The 15264-nt window shown below is 37.2% G+C and overlaps 1 protein-coding gene across 2 annotated transcripts in view; it reads right to left on the bottom strand.

Annotated features, from left to right (window-relative positions):
* Positions 1-7495: 7495 nt before the first annotated feature.
* Positions 7496-15264, bottom strand: part of LOC126830352 (uncharacterized) — a 31617-nt gene continuing 23848 nt past the window's right edge. For both annotated transcript variants that reach the window (XM_050560729.2, XM_050560730.1), the window contains exons 6-9: positions 14462-14627; positions 13740-13930; positions 12245-12463; positions 7496-11106 (exon numbers count right to left, since the gene is read on the bottom strand). In XM_050560729.2, coding sequence (XP_050416686.1) covers positions 10457-11106; positions 12245-12463; positions 13740-13930; positions 14462-14627 — 1226 coding nt within the window. In that variant the 3' untranslated portion in view covers positions 7496-10456. The remainder of the gene's footprint in view (positions 11107-12244; positions 12464-13739; positions 13931-14461; positions 14628-15264) is intronic.

Raw genomic sequence — 15264 nt, 5'->3', positions numbered from 1 at the left:
GGGATTTGTCAGTGGTGCACGGCGGAAGAAACAGCGTCTAGTCCTCCTGATGGGCGCCTGGAGGTCGGGTGTTCGATCCCTGCATTGGCCGAGAAAGTTCATCCAGATTTTCCGGCGTGGTTCCCCCTTGTCAGTGATGCAGGACGAAGGACCCAACAAGAACAACTGTCTAGTCGTTCTGATGGGACGAAAAACCGAAGTCCTGTAATACACATTGCGTACACGTAGAAGATCCCTTGACAGTATGAATTCGATATAAGAGTAGGCCGTAGTGCCGCTGTCCGGGCAAAATGTCCCTCATAGCACACTGTATGGTGTATTCCCGTCTTCATTAATTGTAGGTGGGTAGAGATAACAATATGAGAGGGAGAACCTAGAACAAACAGCAATAGAAATCATTTCTTTAGGAACTGTTCATGTATGATCTCTAGTACTCCCATAACAAAAGCGGCCGTTATCGGTCTTGGGGAAAATTTGCATATTATAATTAACATAATTTCAAGATGGCCGCCAGTGGACCAGAAAATCGACGAAATCTCCGAAACGGTTGGCTTTAGTGCAACTAAATGTATTACCGACCTTTAGGAAATCGATACTCGCGAGTACCCTACGACCTTATCGTAACCAAAGTCCTATATATGATAGGGAATGTTACGACATGGCGTCATACAGCTTTACTTATAACATTACAAAACGTTTTATTTACTTCATGTAGTATTATATAGGTGGGGAGAGATAACGTTTTACCTTAAACAAATTGCACCAATGCAGTTTGGTTCAATGATAAATATATCAGACAAAATCATACTCAAAATTGGCCGAGTTTTGCCAAGGCAAAATGACGTAGTCTAATCAACATAATTCAAAATGGCGGTCTTCAGTAATTTTCGGAGAGCGATATCTCGTAATCAGTGTGTTTCAGTGGAGGAAGAATAAATAATGTTTTAAATTCCTCAAACACAGAGCGATTATGCAAGCGAAATGTGTCGAAAAATCGAATTTGACAAATATCAATTTTTAAAAAAAAATGTATTTTTCATATGGTGCCGGGCATTTCTTCAAAATAGCTGCCCAAATTTGGTAATATAATTGCAATTAAAGGGCAGCGATAATCTCGTAAGATATGACTTTTTGCTACGTCTTTTATATGGTTTTCGATGTCCGAATTTAAAGTTAAATTTCTAAAATCCTAAATGGCAGCAACACAAATCGGCAGATGTTAATTTAATCGTCATTTTTTCCTGTTGGATATTACTTGTAACATGTCATTTACACGGTTCTCGATGTCGCCGGGTTCAATACTGATCTCAAAAATGAATCCACGATGGCAGATATTAAAAATGGCCGGCAAAATTTAATCCAAAATTGCAAAATTTGGTTATATATCTTATATATGTGTTGTATTCAACTTGGTGTAGAAAATTGTAGGTACATTAAAATTAAAATTAAAATGTAGGTAATTAAAGAATATAATGATATCTTAGTTTATATTTTGTCTTTGAATCTACCTTGCAGGTATGTGCAATCGTATGACACCTTAAATTTATTAATATGACTTTTTCCACAAAGATCCAATTATAGTCTTTGACTCTTTAATTACACACTGTTAACCAGCCATTGGTGTTTTAATGACAATAAATCATATAGTTTATTTAGTTCGACGTAAGATTTAAAATGAATAGACACAGTTGGTTTAACTTGAGTGTAGATATTTATAATCATCTATGTTGCATATATATCTCCTTTCAGTTGAATCATATATCATTTGTTATGTTCATATTTTTCTATTGTTCCATTAGCCTATTCAGATTTGTTCAGATGAACGTAGTACTAAAATGTCGTTTTTCCGATAAGACCGGCGATAATCTCGTAAGATTAGACTTTTACTATGTCTTTTAAATGGATGTCGATGTCTTTGAATTAAAGGTCACCGTCGAGTGCAGAAGTCGTGAAACACGCCGTCTGGGAATTTGTTGGGGCCCGTCTCTCCCACAAAATTGATGAAAATTACAAGCTGGAAAACGCGTTTTCTTGCTACGTAGTTCAGGACGTGAATACAGCAGCCTGAAAGTGGTCCATTATAATGAAAACATCTGAACTCCAATCAACAAATCAATCAACCAGGCTGTTGTCGTTGCATTCACATGTCACCAGAAATTTAACTGATGAAACAAATATGCCCGAAACCCATGTCGCACTTAGTCAATTTAAAGAAATTTCGCTTCCCGAAATATTGATGATACAATTAATAATGATCGATGACCGAAAACTGTCCTACAATCCGGAATGGCTCCAGACCAAAAAGTCATAGAATTTCGAGCACTTTATTTTGCCGGCTACACATTGGCACTACGGCCTACTCTTTCTACTCTTATATCGAATTCAAACTGTCAAGGGAACCTTAACGTGCACGCCAATGTGTACACGAGATTTCGGCTTTTCGTCCCATCCCAACGAGGAGTAGGGTCGCCTGTCCAACCTCGTGGGTTTTCTCCGGGTCCTCCGGTTCCCCCCCCCACTGCTAAAGACCCCTACGCGCAAGCGAATTATTGAAATAAAATTAAAAACCATATGTTAGTCCGAAAAATCCCCTAGTTTGTGTCGAGTGGACGTTAAACCCCATTTCTCTCTCTCCCATCCCAACGACTATACGTTGTCCCTTGCCAGATCTTCTGTCCTGCTACTCCTGCACCACTGACAAGGGGTACCACACCGTAAAATCCCGATGAACTTTCTCGGCCAACGCAGGGATCAAACACTGAACCCCCAGGTTAGCAAGCCAACGTCTTATTCACTGAGACCCCGTGTCTTCCAGCTATAGATGAAGGATGATGTACAGTTTCAGTTTTGGTTAAGATGTGTTCTTTTATAGAAATTGTACAGCGGTTCGTGGTTTCAAACAGTTTTCCGAGCGCTGTTATAATACAATTTGATAATGACGTCACAATGAGCACGAAGTAATTCCATCAAAATGACGTTACGACTTCATAATAAGATCGTAGGTAAAAAAATGTTGGCATTTTTTAACTCGCGGGTATCGATTTCGTTAATACATTTATTTACACTAAAGTCAACCGATTCGGAGATTTCAATGATTTTCTGGTCAACTGGTGACCATCTTGGATTTATGTTAATTATGCAAATTTCCCCAAGACGGATAATGGCCACTTTTGTTATGGAAGTACTAGAGACCACGCCTGAACAGTTCCCAAAGAAATGATTTCTTTTGCAATTTGTTCTAGGTGCATTGTTATCTACTCCCGCCTATAGAGCAGTTCGGGGTAGGACATTAAACCCCATTTTATTTAATTTCAATTCTCATCTGATGAGACAAAATTCGGAGGTCCCGTACAGTAAAATAACCTTTGAAAGTTGAAATTCAATTGCTGTTCGAATGGGACGAAAACTCGAGACCTCGTGGACACACTGGTGTGTACGTAAAAGATCTCGTGGCAGTTGGGTTTCGATAGAAGAAGAGGCCGTAGCGCCGCTGTCCGCACAAAATTTACCTCATAGCACACTGTACATATGGCGTTTGTTCGTCTTCAATAGCCCAGTAGCACGTGCGCGCTGTACCATAAAGCCTGTCATTGAGTCAATGACCTAGTTTGTGTCGAGTGGACGTTAAACCCCCCCTCTCTCTCTCTCTCTCTCTCTCTCAATAGCCCAGTCGGAGTAGAACAGAAGGACATTAAACCCCATTTCATTTCCTTTGACCCGACGTTTATTAATGTGCAATACATATAATCGAACCAATAAGCCTCGTAGTAATCAATGAGAGAACGCCATGAAACATTAATTGTAATGTATTTCTATTGTAGAAATGTAAAGTTAAACGATGATAAAAAATATTTTACGGCATGCTGATTTGTAAAACACCAATAACATCAAGTAGCATTTGTCAACAATGTCAGATAATCTTCTGTCGATTTTTAAGAAAAGAAAGAATAGTATCCACCATTTTATATCTGCCTGGCACGAGAGAGGAGGATTTGAATTTTCGTAATCGCTACACACAAATAACTTCTGTCTCAGAACTTGGTGTTCGCGATTTGCAGGGTGGAAGGAACCGCCGTGCGGAACTTCTTGGGAACAAACTGCAGAAATATGAATACGATGAGAAACGACTACAGATTCCAAGAAACAATCTCCGTGCAGACATTCAGAAAAGTGTTGTCAAAATGGCACTAGATATCGCCCATTATGGCTCCTCATTTGGAGAAAACTGCTTGGTTTTAGATTTGGGATGTGGCATCGATGTTCAGGCGTTGTATGCGCCATATTGCGATTCAAGGTTCGTTATTGGTATAGATGTTGCAGTAAATTGGAAGCAGATGGCGAAAGGCAATATTACTGGAACACTATTTGACGTGATTCAATCCGACATGAGCGACCATTTTCCATTTCGCACGTGCGTGTTTGACACCGTTATAAGTGTGTCTGCTTTACAGTGGTTATTTATCAGGTCGAGTGCACCGCTTCTTTTAGACGTTTTCTTCCGGTCCGTTAGTTCTGTACTACGCCAAGGCGGAACCGGCACCGTTCAATTTTACCCTAGAAACACACACGATGTCCATAACGCCATTTCCGCGGCAGATGTTTACTTTAAAGGAGCCTTAATTGCAGATTATCCGCATCCTGAGCGGGGAAAGAAATTATTTTTGTCTTTATCAAAAGTCGATTGACCAGGAGCAGTGTTAATAATATAGTAAAAATGCACTAAGAGTGTAACTGAACGGTTGCCTGGGCAATATTTGTATTGTGTTTTCAATGTTAACAGTCGATTAAACAATCTTCACCGTTATATAGCTATGTCAAAACAACAGAAAATATCATCTTACTGTTATTGAACGAGGTAACGTTGTAACTTTTTTTGTACTGCTGTTATTATTTATTGATAATAATGCTAATTGATAATGCTGATAATGCTGATTATGCTGATAATGCTTCTGCTGATGATGATAAAGATGATAACTGTATTACAAACACGTATTAGTAATAGCTGCTCCATAGATCTGTTATCAACTCTAGTGATGGATTCGGAACAAAAACTTGTTCGTTACGTCTACACGGATTAGGGTCGCCTAATTAAAATATATATTGTGTTACCCCCGAAATGAATCACTTGAGTGGACGTTAAACCTTATTTCTCACAGACAACTTACCCAGGGGGCAATGTTTTGTAATTGTGTCCCATGGTTTGACGAGCTTGATTTTTGTTACATTGTCGTGCTCGTAAAAGATCCCTTGACAGTTGGAATTCGATATAAGAGTAGGCCGTAGTGCCGCTGCCCGGGCAAAATGTCCCTCTAACACAGTATGGCGTATGTCCGTCTCCGTTAGCCTAGTTCGGAGCAGAACAGTAGGACGTTAAACCCTATTACATTTTATTTCATTCGCTCAACGTTCACGTATTTAGTCTAGATTATATTTGACAGCGCATAAATGTCTGACTTCAATTCTTTGAAGATGCATAATACAAGAGCTAATGGCCTTTATATTGAATGGATTAGAACAACCGTGCCATATTATGATTTAACGTTAAAATGGATAATCGAGATCTTGTTTATTATCGTAGTAATGGTATATACTTGACAATCGAGATTATTTACGCTACATCTTGTCAAAACTTCAAATTTTCAAAATTTTACTTAGAATAAAGTAATTTGACAGAAATATTTAATATAATTATTTTTTGTTATCTATTTTTGAACTATTATAGTAAGGACGATCAACTCTTTATCTAAAGCTTGCATAATGCATCTTAATCATCCACGTCATGGGAATATTTCTTTTTTCATTTTTTTTAATTGTAAAATATATAGTCGATACCCTTTAGGTCTTATTTCTCTGTAATCAACGTTTTTAACGAACGTCTTCATTAGCCTTTTAATCAATCGGGTTCCTTGGAATACGAGAACACATTTCAGAACTTGAAATATGAAATTTCCTTATTCATCTGCTTCTGCAAAGTCAAATCAACAATTAGCGCGAGTGTCCCTTTAACAAACTACAGTGCAAGCGTGAGTGCCCCTTTAACAAACTACAGTGCAAGTCGGTGCTACTGTCACCATGGATATACAATATTTATTGAAGTTCTTTGGAAATGGACCACAAAATGCTTGTTTATGGAGTGTATATGAACAAAAAAAAATAGGGCAAATAGAAGCCAGAATAATCAGAACTTTTAGATGACTTCAACGATACTATAATAGACTACTCCACTGTGTCTTTTAATTAAAGATAAACGAAATGAGACCTTTCAACAATGGATCCCACATTCTGAAGATTTCCTGTTAATAGCTATATACTATCTTAAAAGGTTTCTATAATTGTACAAAAATCCTTTATTAAAAAATTGCAACCAAATCTGTCTGAAGCGCAACTGGACCCCTAGTGTTGTAGATAAGAGACATATCCGATGTTCAAAGATAATGATCATTCTAAAAATGAAAATAATAAAAAGATATCTTATTAAATTGTAAATTATTCCCCGGGAAGCCACTTTGACCCAGTGAGTTAGACGTTGGCTCACTAACCTAAAAGTCCGGTGTTGGATCCCGGTATTGGCCGAGAAAGTTCATCGGGATATTCCGGTATGGTTTCTCCTTGTCAGTAGTGCAGGACAGAGGGCCTGGCAAGGGACGACGTATAGTGTCGGATGGGCCGACAAACCGAGGACCCGTGTACGCATTGGCGTGCACGTAAAAGAACCCTTAAAAGTTGGAATTCGAAATAACACCACTGTCTGGGGAGGATTTCCCTCATAGCTAACTGCATGGCGTATGAGGGGCAACGTATATTATATGGGTGGGACGAAAAACCGAAGTCACGTGTAAACATTGGCATGCATGTAAAAGATCCCTAAGCAGTTTAAATGAGTACGCCGTAGAGCCGCTGTCCGGACAAAATATCCCTCATACTTTTATAGCGCACTGTATGGCGTACGCCCGTCTTCATTAGCGCAGTCGGAGCAGAACAATAGGACGTTAAACTCCATTCCATTCCATTTTATTTCAAACTATGTCCTTTAAAGATGCGGTTGATACACCATTTAAAAACGCCGATCCAGGAATTTATGGATCAGGGGGTGGAGCGGAGAACCAACTGAAAATAGTCGTTCGGATGGGGCGATAAAAACCAAGTCCCACCATTGTTATAACGCATTGTATAATAAGCGCCCCGTTGTCATTAGCCCGGTTGGTGCAAAAAAAAGTAGAACAAACAGAAAATAGTCGTTTGGATGGGACGAGAAAAACCGAGCCCCACCATTGTTATAACAGAGTGAATAGTATGTCCGTTGTCATAATCTCGGTTGGTGCAAAACAGTAGGACGTTAAACACCATTTTATTTAATTTTCCCTTTATTTACCCCCTCTTGTATTATGTAATACGCATGCGATAGAAACAAAGGTTTTATTATAATATGGAAAATTCGGGTCATATTTTAAAGTCGGTTAATATGAAAATTCAACAGCACAAAACAAAAACAACCTGCAGGCTAAAAGAATTTTTATTATTCAATAACCAATCTTTGGCTATATTCTAACAAACAGGAACAGTATGATAATATCTATTACATAACATAAAAATACTCCTTCTCTTCATTCTCTTAAGCTGTTAACATTCTCTAGGCAATTTACAAATTATGCCGTTATTTCGTTTCTTTTCCATTTTTATGTTCTAACCAATTTTGTTTCCGCCATTTCGTTTCTTTTCCGTTTTTACATCCTTTGTAACACCCTTAAGAAGTTTGTGTGTTTATTTGACCTGACCTGACCTGACCATTCGTATAGCCAAAGGAGATTCGATTTGACTTGGAAAAAGAGTCATTTGTTAAACCAATCATAATGGATTAAGCCAGGCTTAAAACAGAACAGCGCAAAGATAAAGTACATATACATGTCGTGCAGATTGGCGTAGGATTAATAGCTGAACGAAATACAGATCTAATAATTTGAAAATAAAATCCCCAATAAGCTGAGTTTACTGAAAAGATTTCCAGATTTCGGCTATTCTCTAATTACTACACGTGCGTCACTTCACTCATTAACGATGTATTATACAAGAGCTAAATCTCCCCATTTTATGTCTTTTTCTGGCTTAAAATGTTATATAAATTATTATTTAGACACTTATTCACATGTCAAGTCCATAATCAACTCTCTAGGCTATCGGATGGATGGGATATTGAATGGATGAGACCACCCGCGCCATATAATCATTTAACGTTAAAATGGACGTCACTCAATAAAATGACTGACAATCAAGATTTCGTTTATTATCACGGTAATGCCACTCGAATGGGCAATAGGTTAGATTAGATAACGAGCTGACAGTTCTCGCTATAATAGTTAAAGAAATAGATAATGAAAACAGAAAATGCTGAAAATTCCAGCCAAATTGCTTCACTCTGAACCAAGATATTAACAATTTAATTTTCGGCTAGCCTCTATCAGCATTACTAACGTTGGTTCTATAATTAACAATGTCTCGATTATCCACATTTACGTTAAATTATCCATCACAAAATGTATTCAGAACGGTCAGGTCTTCATCTAAATCTTACATAATGCATCTTTGAGACATTATACCCCAGAGAACAACACGTGCAATTTTCAAATATGAATTTAAAAATATGAATTTAAGAATATGATGTACAAATCAATTATAAAATTAGGAAAAATAACCGGAACGTATCGTAAAAACATGTATGAAAATGAGAATTCCTTTTTTTTTAATAGAAAATTTCCTTTAAATAACACAAAACATTTACTATATCAACCTTTACAATGTATACATAGTATATAATATTGCACTATAGCTATTTAAGCAATTTAATATATAGTTATACATATATTTATATTGTGTTCTAAACCGATTAGCCGTTTTGTAAACCCTGATCGGTCGAACAATAAAAATCCAAAAGTAGAACAAAAATGTGTACGTATGTTTAAACTTCCCATAATTAAACACAGCCTTCGTCGTGCACGGCACACGTCACGTAAATTCTCAATAGTAGTTTAAATGCATTACAAATTCTATTACTAAATATCTAAAGGCTATTAAACATTACAGTAAATACGCGCATATTGCACTTACGGCTTCTAATTTATCGTCTAACAATCGGTTAGCCTATACTGTAAAACACTAATGGCCACATTCTTTAAAAGTCAGCGCCTTACGGCTTCTAATTTATCGTCTAACAATCGGTTAGCCTATACTGTAAAACACTAATGGCCACATTCTTTAAAAGTCAGCGCCTTCGAAATAACGCGCTGTAAAATGACGTTAATTTTATCAAATACAAATTTAGGTTATTATGAACTCAATGCACTCAACGCACCGACTACCCGTGTACAACATTGGCTTCTATCTCTTTATTAACGAGGTAGATTGTCCAGTGTGATGCTACACTATCATTCAATGGAAATCGGCTATTATTTCTGTCACTGAGCCAGACGAAATAATGTAACCGTTGTATGAAATACAATTAACGACTATTAATCGGAGCTATGTTTCTCCAGCGATTCTCTTGTCGTTTTCAAGCAAAATACTTCTACAATTAGAAAGTAAATCATTGTAGAACCGTGGCCACGATCAAAATTCAGTAATTGCTTTCAATTACTACAACCCTTTTCATCAGTGAATCCAGCAACTCCGCCATGATAGGAAGTAAGTGATCTGACAATTAGAGGACGCACAACAATTAACTGGTTAACCGCGAGTACGAACGAACACCTGTCACAATTATTATTTAATCTATTGCTACATATACATAATATTGTCCTACGTTAAGTAAGTGCATATTAAATGTTTTTCATATATTATATTAAGAGGTATCCCAATTAACAATTCATGCAAAACAAACACATTGTTTACAAACGATTTACTAAACAGGCACCAAAAACAAACGCACTAATTTGTCATTACCACACATGGTTCTGTCTAGTTACGCAATAATAAGTAATGATCACACCACAAATCCATAGTTCAAAGTTCAAAGGTCAACAAACTCTTTTATTTCCAGTACATGGTCCATTTCGACAATGCATCTTTGTGGAAACGTAGGACTATCAATGATAATTTCCGTTGGTAAATTGGAAAAACAGTCATCCTTCGATAAGGAAACTTTAACGGGAATTTTTCTTTTGTAGAGAACGTCCGCATTACAGAATGATGCGACTGAATGGCCGCATTGTGTCTACAATAAGACAATGCCTATTGTTTGTCTTGATGTCGAGATATACAGTTAAATTGTGTTATTTCCATTTGTAAGAATATTGGTTTGTGTCTTCCAGTTATTGAAGATTTTTGTAATTACAGATGCAATCAAACCGCTAACGCCACACAACGGCATATTTACAAAACACAGACCAAATCATTCAATGTTTTTCACCCTCATAAAATGACGTCCATGTTGGAACTATGCAATTCAAAACTCGAAGATTTACATTCAGAGCATTTGGGGCTCTTGGTCACATTTCTGAGAATATCCCGGCATTTCTATAGTATTCTCACCATTGAGTTTAGTGCCGGAACCACCCGTCTTTTGCCGCATTCTTTCGCGGAATATGATTGTCAGTTCTTCTATAGGAACCACAACTATGACTATGACTGCCATGAATATAGCCCAAAGCTGACACGTCATCACCCAAATACGGAATTGCATTGCTGATAAAACATGAAGACTCGTCATAATACTTGGTATTAAAATGGTGAAGAGTACCAAACTAACGGCTCCTCCAACATACGCCGTCCTCTTGGCCGTTTTAAATACAGCATCTAACTGGGAGAATGTCGGCTGCTCACCATGCTTAAGTGAGGGAAACTCTTCGCGGTACTTTTCCATCCAGGGACTTAGTGGGTTGTCAATGTCTCTCATCTTCTGCCACTCAATCAGCTCGTCTGTTGGGGTTTTGATCTTGTGGGTCAAAAGTGAGACTAACACCGTGACAATCAGGCTGCAATTGAAACTGGTACTAGATCCTGACAAAACTGTAAAATATTTGGATGTATTCTCCATGAAGTTGTTTAATCCGCCTTCATGTCTTGATGCCATGCCCAGTAATACAGACACTCCAGCAAACAGTCCAGTTAAGCTACCTACAACATATAAGAAATGCATCAGAGAATGAATACAAATTTGATGACGTGTACACAACAGAGAATGAATACAAATTTTATGACGTGTACACACCAGAGAATGAGAAAAATGTGGTGACGTGTATACATCAGAGAATGAGAAAAATTTAGTGACGTGTACACACCAGAGAATGAGAAGAAATTTGTTATGTACAAAAGTAAATGATTACAGATTTGAAGAAGCATTCGGAGAACATAGTTGAAGCCATATAATGTCCTCACCGACCTCTAAAACTTTTACAATACATGCATGCATTTATAAGAGGTTGATATTGCGAGAATACATTTCTTTGAATATATAATCCAAATACGTATAGTTATAGATGGAATAAATTCTGGAAAACTGAATCCAAACTGAATTGGTATGTAAAATAATGTATACAAAATTTCAACCAAATGCCTCAAATGTTAAGCTAACAAATTAAAGAAATTTAAGGAAAACAGAATTGTCGTTGATTGTAAGTCAACAAGTAACCATAATTCAGTAGGAACGCTAACACCGAAGTTTCATTGATTTTTAGTCAAAAAAGGGCCACAATTCACTAAACACAAATTTTAATCAAATATCTCAAAGTCAAATTAAAAATCCTTGAAAATAAAAATTACTGAAAGATCATTGAACAATGTGTCAAATTTTTAGCCTAAATCTTACAACCACGCCCTACTAAATTCATGACCGTCAACGCCCCTTAGAATTAACCCGAAGTCTAACGCCAACAAGGCTGATTTTTGAACGTATTTGAAGACGTATAAAGTTCTATTACATTTGCATTGATATTGGATATGTGTCAAACTAGAACCAAAGAAAATTATTTTAAATTTCACTAAATATAGGGTAGAGCATTCCATCCAGACAATATGGGAGACAATTCCAGGTGTAAAAAATAAAACGAGAGAAAATTATTTTAAATTCTACTACTAAATAACGATCAGCTTGTTACTAAAGACTTTTCTTAAGTCCAAAGAAATTCCCTTCGTCTAGATTATGAGGTCACCAAATGAAGTTACGGAATTTGTTAATGATTAACGTCGTCCCAATGTGCCACGCTACACTGGTATGAATATGGATGCTTGTCTGCACAGAAATCATGCAAATTACCTGCAATTATTCCAATTGTTGAGGTTTTAACCCATATGATGCTAAGTACTGCTCCAGGGAAACAAGGTATGGTCACAATAAATCCCACCAGCATCATCCAATTAAGGTCAATTCCAGAAGAACAGACCATCATCCCGAGGGGCACTATGCCAATAGTCACCCACAGAATACACCAACTCTTAAAGCGAATTAGATTGTCTTGGTATGTCCTGTATCCACCTGTAAATAAAATCCATATTTCTTAATTAGCATACTAATAAAATAATGATCGTCACGATGACCATGGTGATTGTTGTTGATGGGGCTGAATCGTCAGCATGAGAAAAACTCACCTCAGAACATGAGAAAGAGAGAGAGAGAGAGAGAGAGAGAGAGAGAGAGGGGGTGGGGGTGGGGGGCATTTGGACGTTTGACCAAATCTAAATACACAAATTCTATAAGTACTATTGAAGATTGTTCGAAACCTAGTTATGTGGTACTTCATCTATCCATACGATAGTAATATATGCTTACCAAGAGGAGAGAGAGAGAGAGAGAGAGAGATAGAGAGGGGGGGGGGGGTGTTGAGGGACGTACGTCCAATCGAAGCAAAATAGGTGATTCCAGAATTCATTCCAATATTTTGCTTGCGCGTAGAGTCTTTAGCTTTGGTAAGAAACATGAGGAACGGAAGAAAACCTGCGAGGTTGAGCAGGCGATTTAAACCACGCCAAATTACTCAGTGGATTCGACCCCACCCACCACCACGCATCTACAAGGCAGTTTGATTACACGGCAGTCGACAAGGTTATGGATCATGGAAATTACATTTAATGGTCTGGAAAGGAGTTATACCCATTTACTGAACCCATAATTTGACACCAGCCAGACGTTTAAAACACTAACCTCTGTACAATTAGTTTATATAGCTAGTTTTATGTGTTCGAGCAGATAATTTGGATCTGGATCTAAAAGCCGACACTGCTGTGGCATCAACAGAATCAGTGACCCCTGGTTTAAAAATTTATGTATCCATAATTACATATCAACATTGTTTAAATTACATAGTGCACACGAACATAATAAATTTGTATAACTGGTTGACCAAAAACAATTTTCATAGTCTCGTACCGATTTACAGGCGCATTTTATGCCTGAAATCTAAACCGTTTATTCCTTCGGGAATCTTTAATTTGAATAACCACAAACTGCCTGCTACCATTAAATTAATTACTGGGACATGGCAAGCTTAGGCTATTTAATTTGACAAGCTGTACATGTATTTTTGTCGCTGATTTTTCTGTTCATACAACTATCAACAATATTGCAAATTGTTTGTTAATGGTCCATCCACGCATATACTGAAAACTGTAAAATGTTCATCTCTTTTGTGAAAACATGAACAGACACTGATACTCCAGATTAAATTAAACAAAAAGATATTTAAAGAACAAAACCAGACAAAGCAAACAGAATACCACAAAATGGACAGAACTACACCACAAATTTATATTACCATGAGTGGGGCACGTATTGGATTGGTTATCTACGCCTTCCGTGCATTTGGCTTCTACATCTTTCTTACAAACCTCGCAGTCACTAGCTGAAGCACAGGAACAAAATTTAATACCATCAGATGTTGCACCATTGACCAAGGAAGCTTTTTGCATTCCACATAATATACATTGCCCCGGTCCTCTGGTGCGCCTTTTAAAATCAAAAAAAATAATAAAAATACATGACATAGTTTTTACTGCAAAATCTTAAAAGATAAGCTACAAGGTAACGAATCATACGTCCGTAGAGGTTGCAGAATTGTGATTCTGTAGTAGATTGGTTTCTAATCGCCCGAATATTGATAACAAGAGCTTTATAGAAAGTCATTGAAAATTAATATACCTCGTCATCTCACTAACATAAACAATGTGCATAATCTAGAGGGTTCGCAAGATTTGTTTTCAATGTAGTCAAGAGCCATAACTCTGCAAGTAATTTTCATAAATTCTTGAAAATTAAAAAGGTTCTGCCTCGCATGAATATAAAAGATGTGTATAATTTTCAAAGATACATTACTTGAGAGCTAAGTAACCTTTCTTGACAGATTCTCAACATATAGGCCAATGAGAACTAGGAGCGCGGCACAACCACAAGACTCCTAGTCTAGCATGGTCAAGGATAATGTTCCCGTTTGGGAGAAGCAAATTAGAAATGTAAGTAAAGAAAGGATTATTCTCTTACCTGAAGGGTTTGATGTGCGATTGATAGATATCATAAACTATTATAGATGATACAGCCATTACTTCTCCTGATCCTGTTGACATGAGAGCCATTGTTAACATGGTGAGAATCATGGCTCCTCCAGTTGATCCTAAAACTTGTTCGGCTATAAATGGTGTTACCAACCCTATTAAACAACAGAAAACTCTGATTTTAAACATTGCTCACACTGGTAGATTACCAACGTCAAAGAGAGGTGGATGGGGTTCATTTCTGGTCCAAAACAACTTTTCTGTGGTCGCACGGTCCACTGAGGCAATAATCAAAGCCAACGCCGTCATATTCAAATCATATTTTATTTTAACACTATACCAGAGATTTAAATCGCAATGGATTTCCGCGTGTTTTGGTAATTTTGAAACGATCAATATGTATTGTTTAATGGTCGAGAGCGAGACATTAAGTAATATATTGTAACAACATGAGGGCAGTAGGCCCGAATGTTTTTACAATATATTACGCAATGTCGTAAGCTCGAGACCATTAAACATCTTAAAATACTGACACTCAGCACGAGCTTTTACGTCACATTAGTCCAATATCTCACTGGTTTGAATAAAGTACTATTGGCAAGTTGCCCGTACGATTATTTGAAATAATGGTACGCCAACATCAAAGGGTGACGTCACATCTGTATTTTAAATATGATTAATATATTTAATAATGAACAAGGAAACGAACTATGAAGAATCTAATTAAAAGGAGATATTCAGTGGAGCTTGCATATAATTGGTTATCTATTGAAACCACAAATACAACAAATG

Source organism: Patella vulgata, chromosome 8 (genome assembly GCF_932274485.2).
Source record: "Patella vulgata chromosome 8, xgPatVulg1.2, whole genome shotgun sequence".
NCBI classification, from domain to species: domain Eukaryota; kingdom Metazoa; phylum Mollusca; class Gastropoda; family Patellidae; genus Patella; species Patella vulgata.
This window is presented reverse-complemented; position numbering and strand designations above follow the sequence as displayed.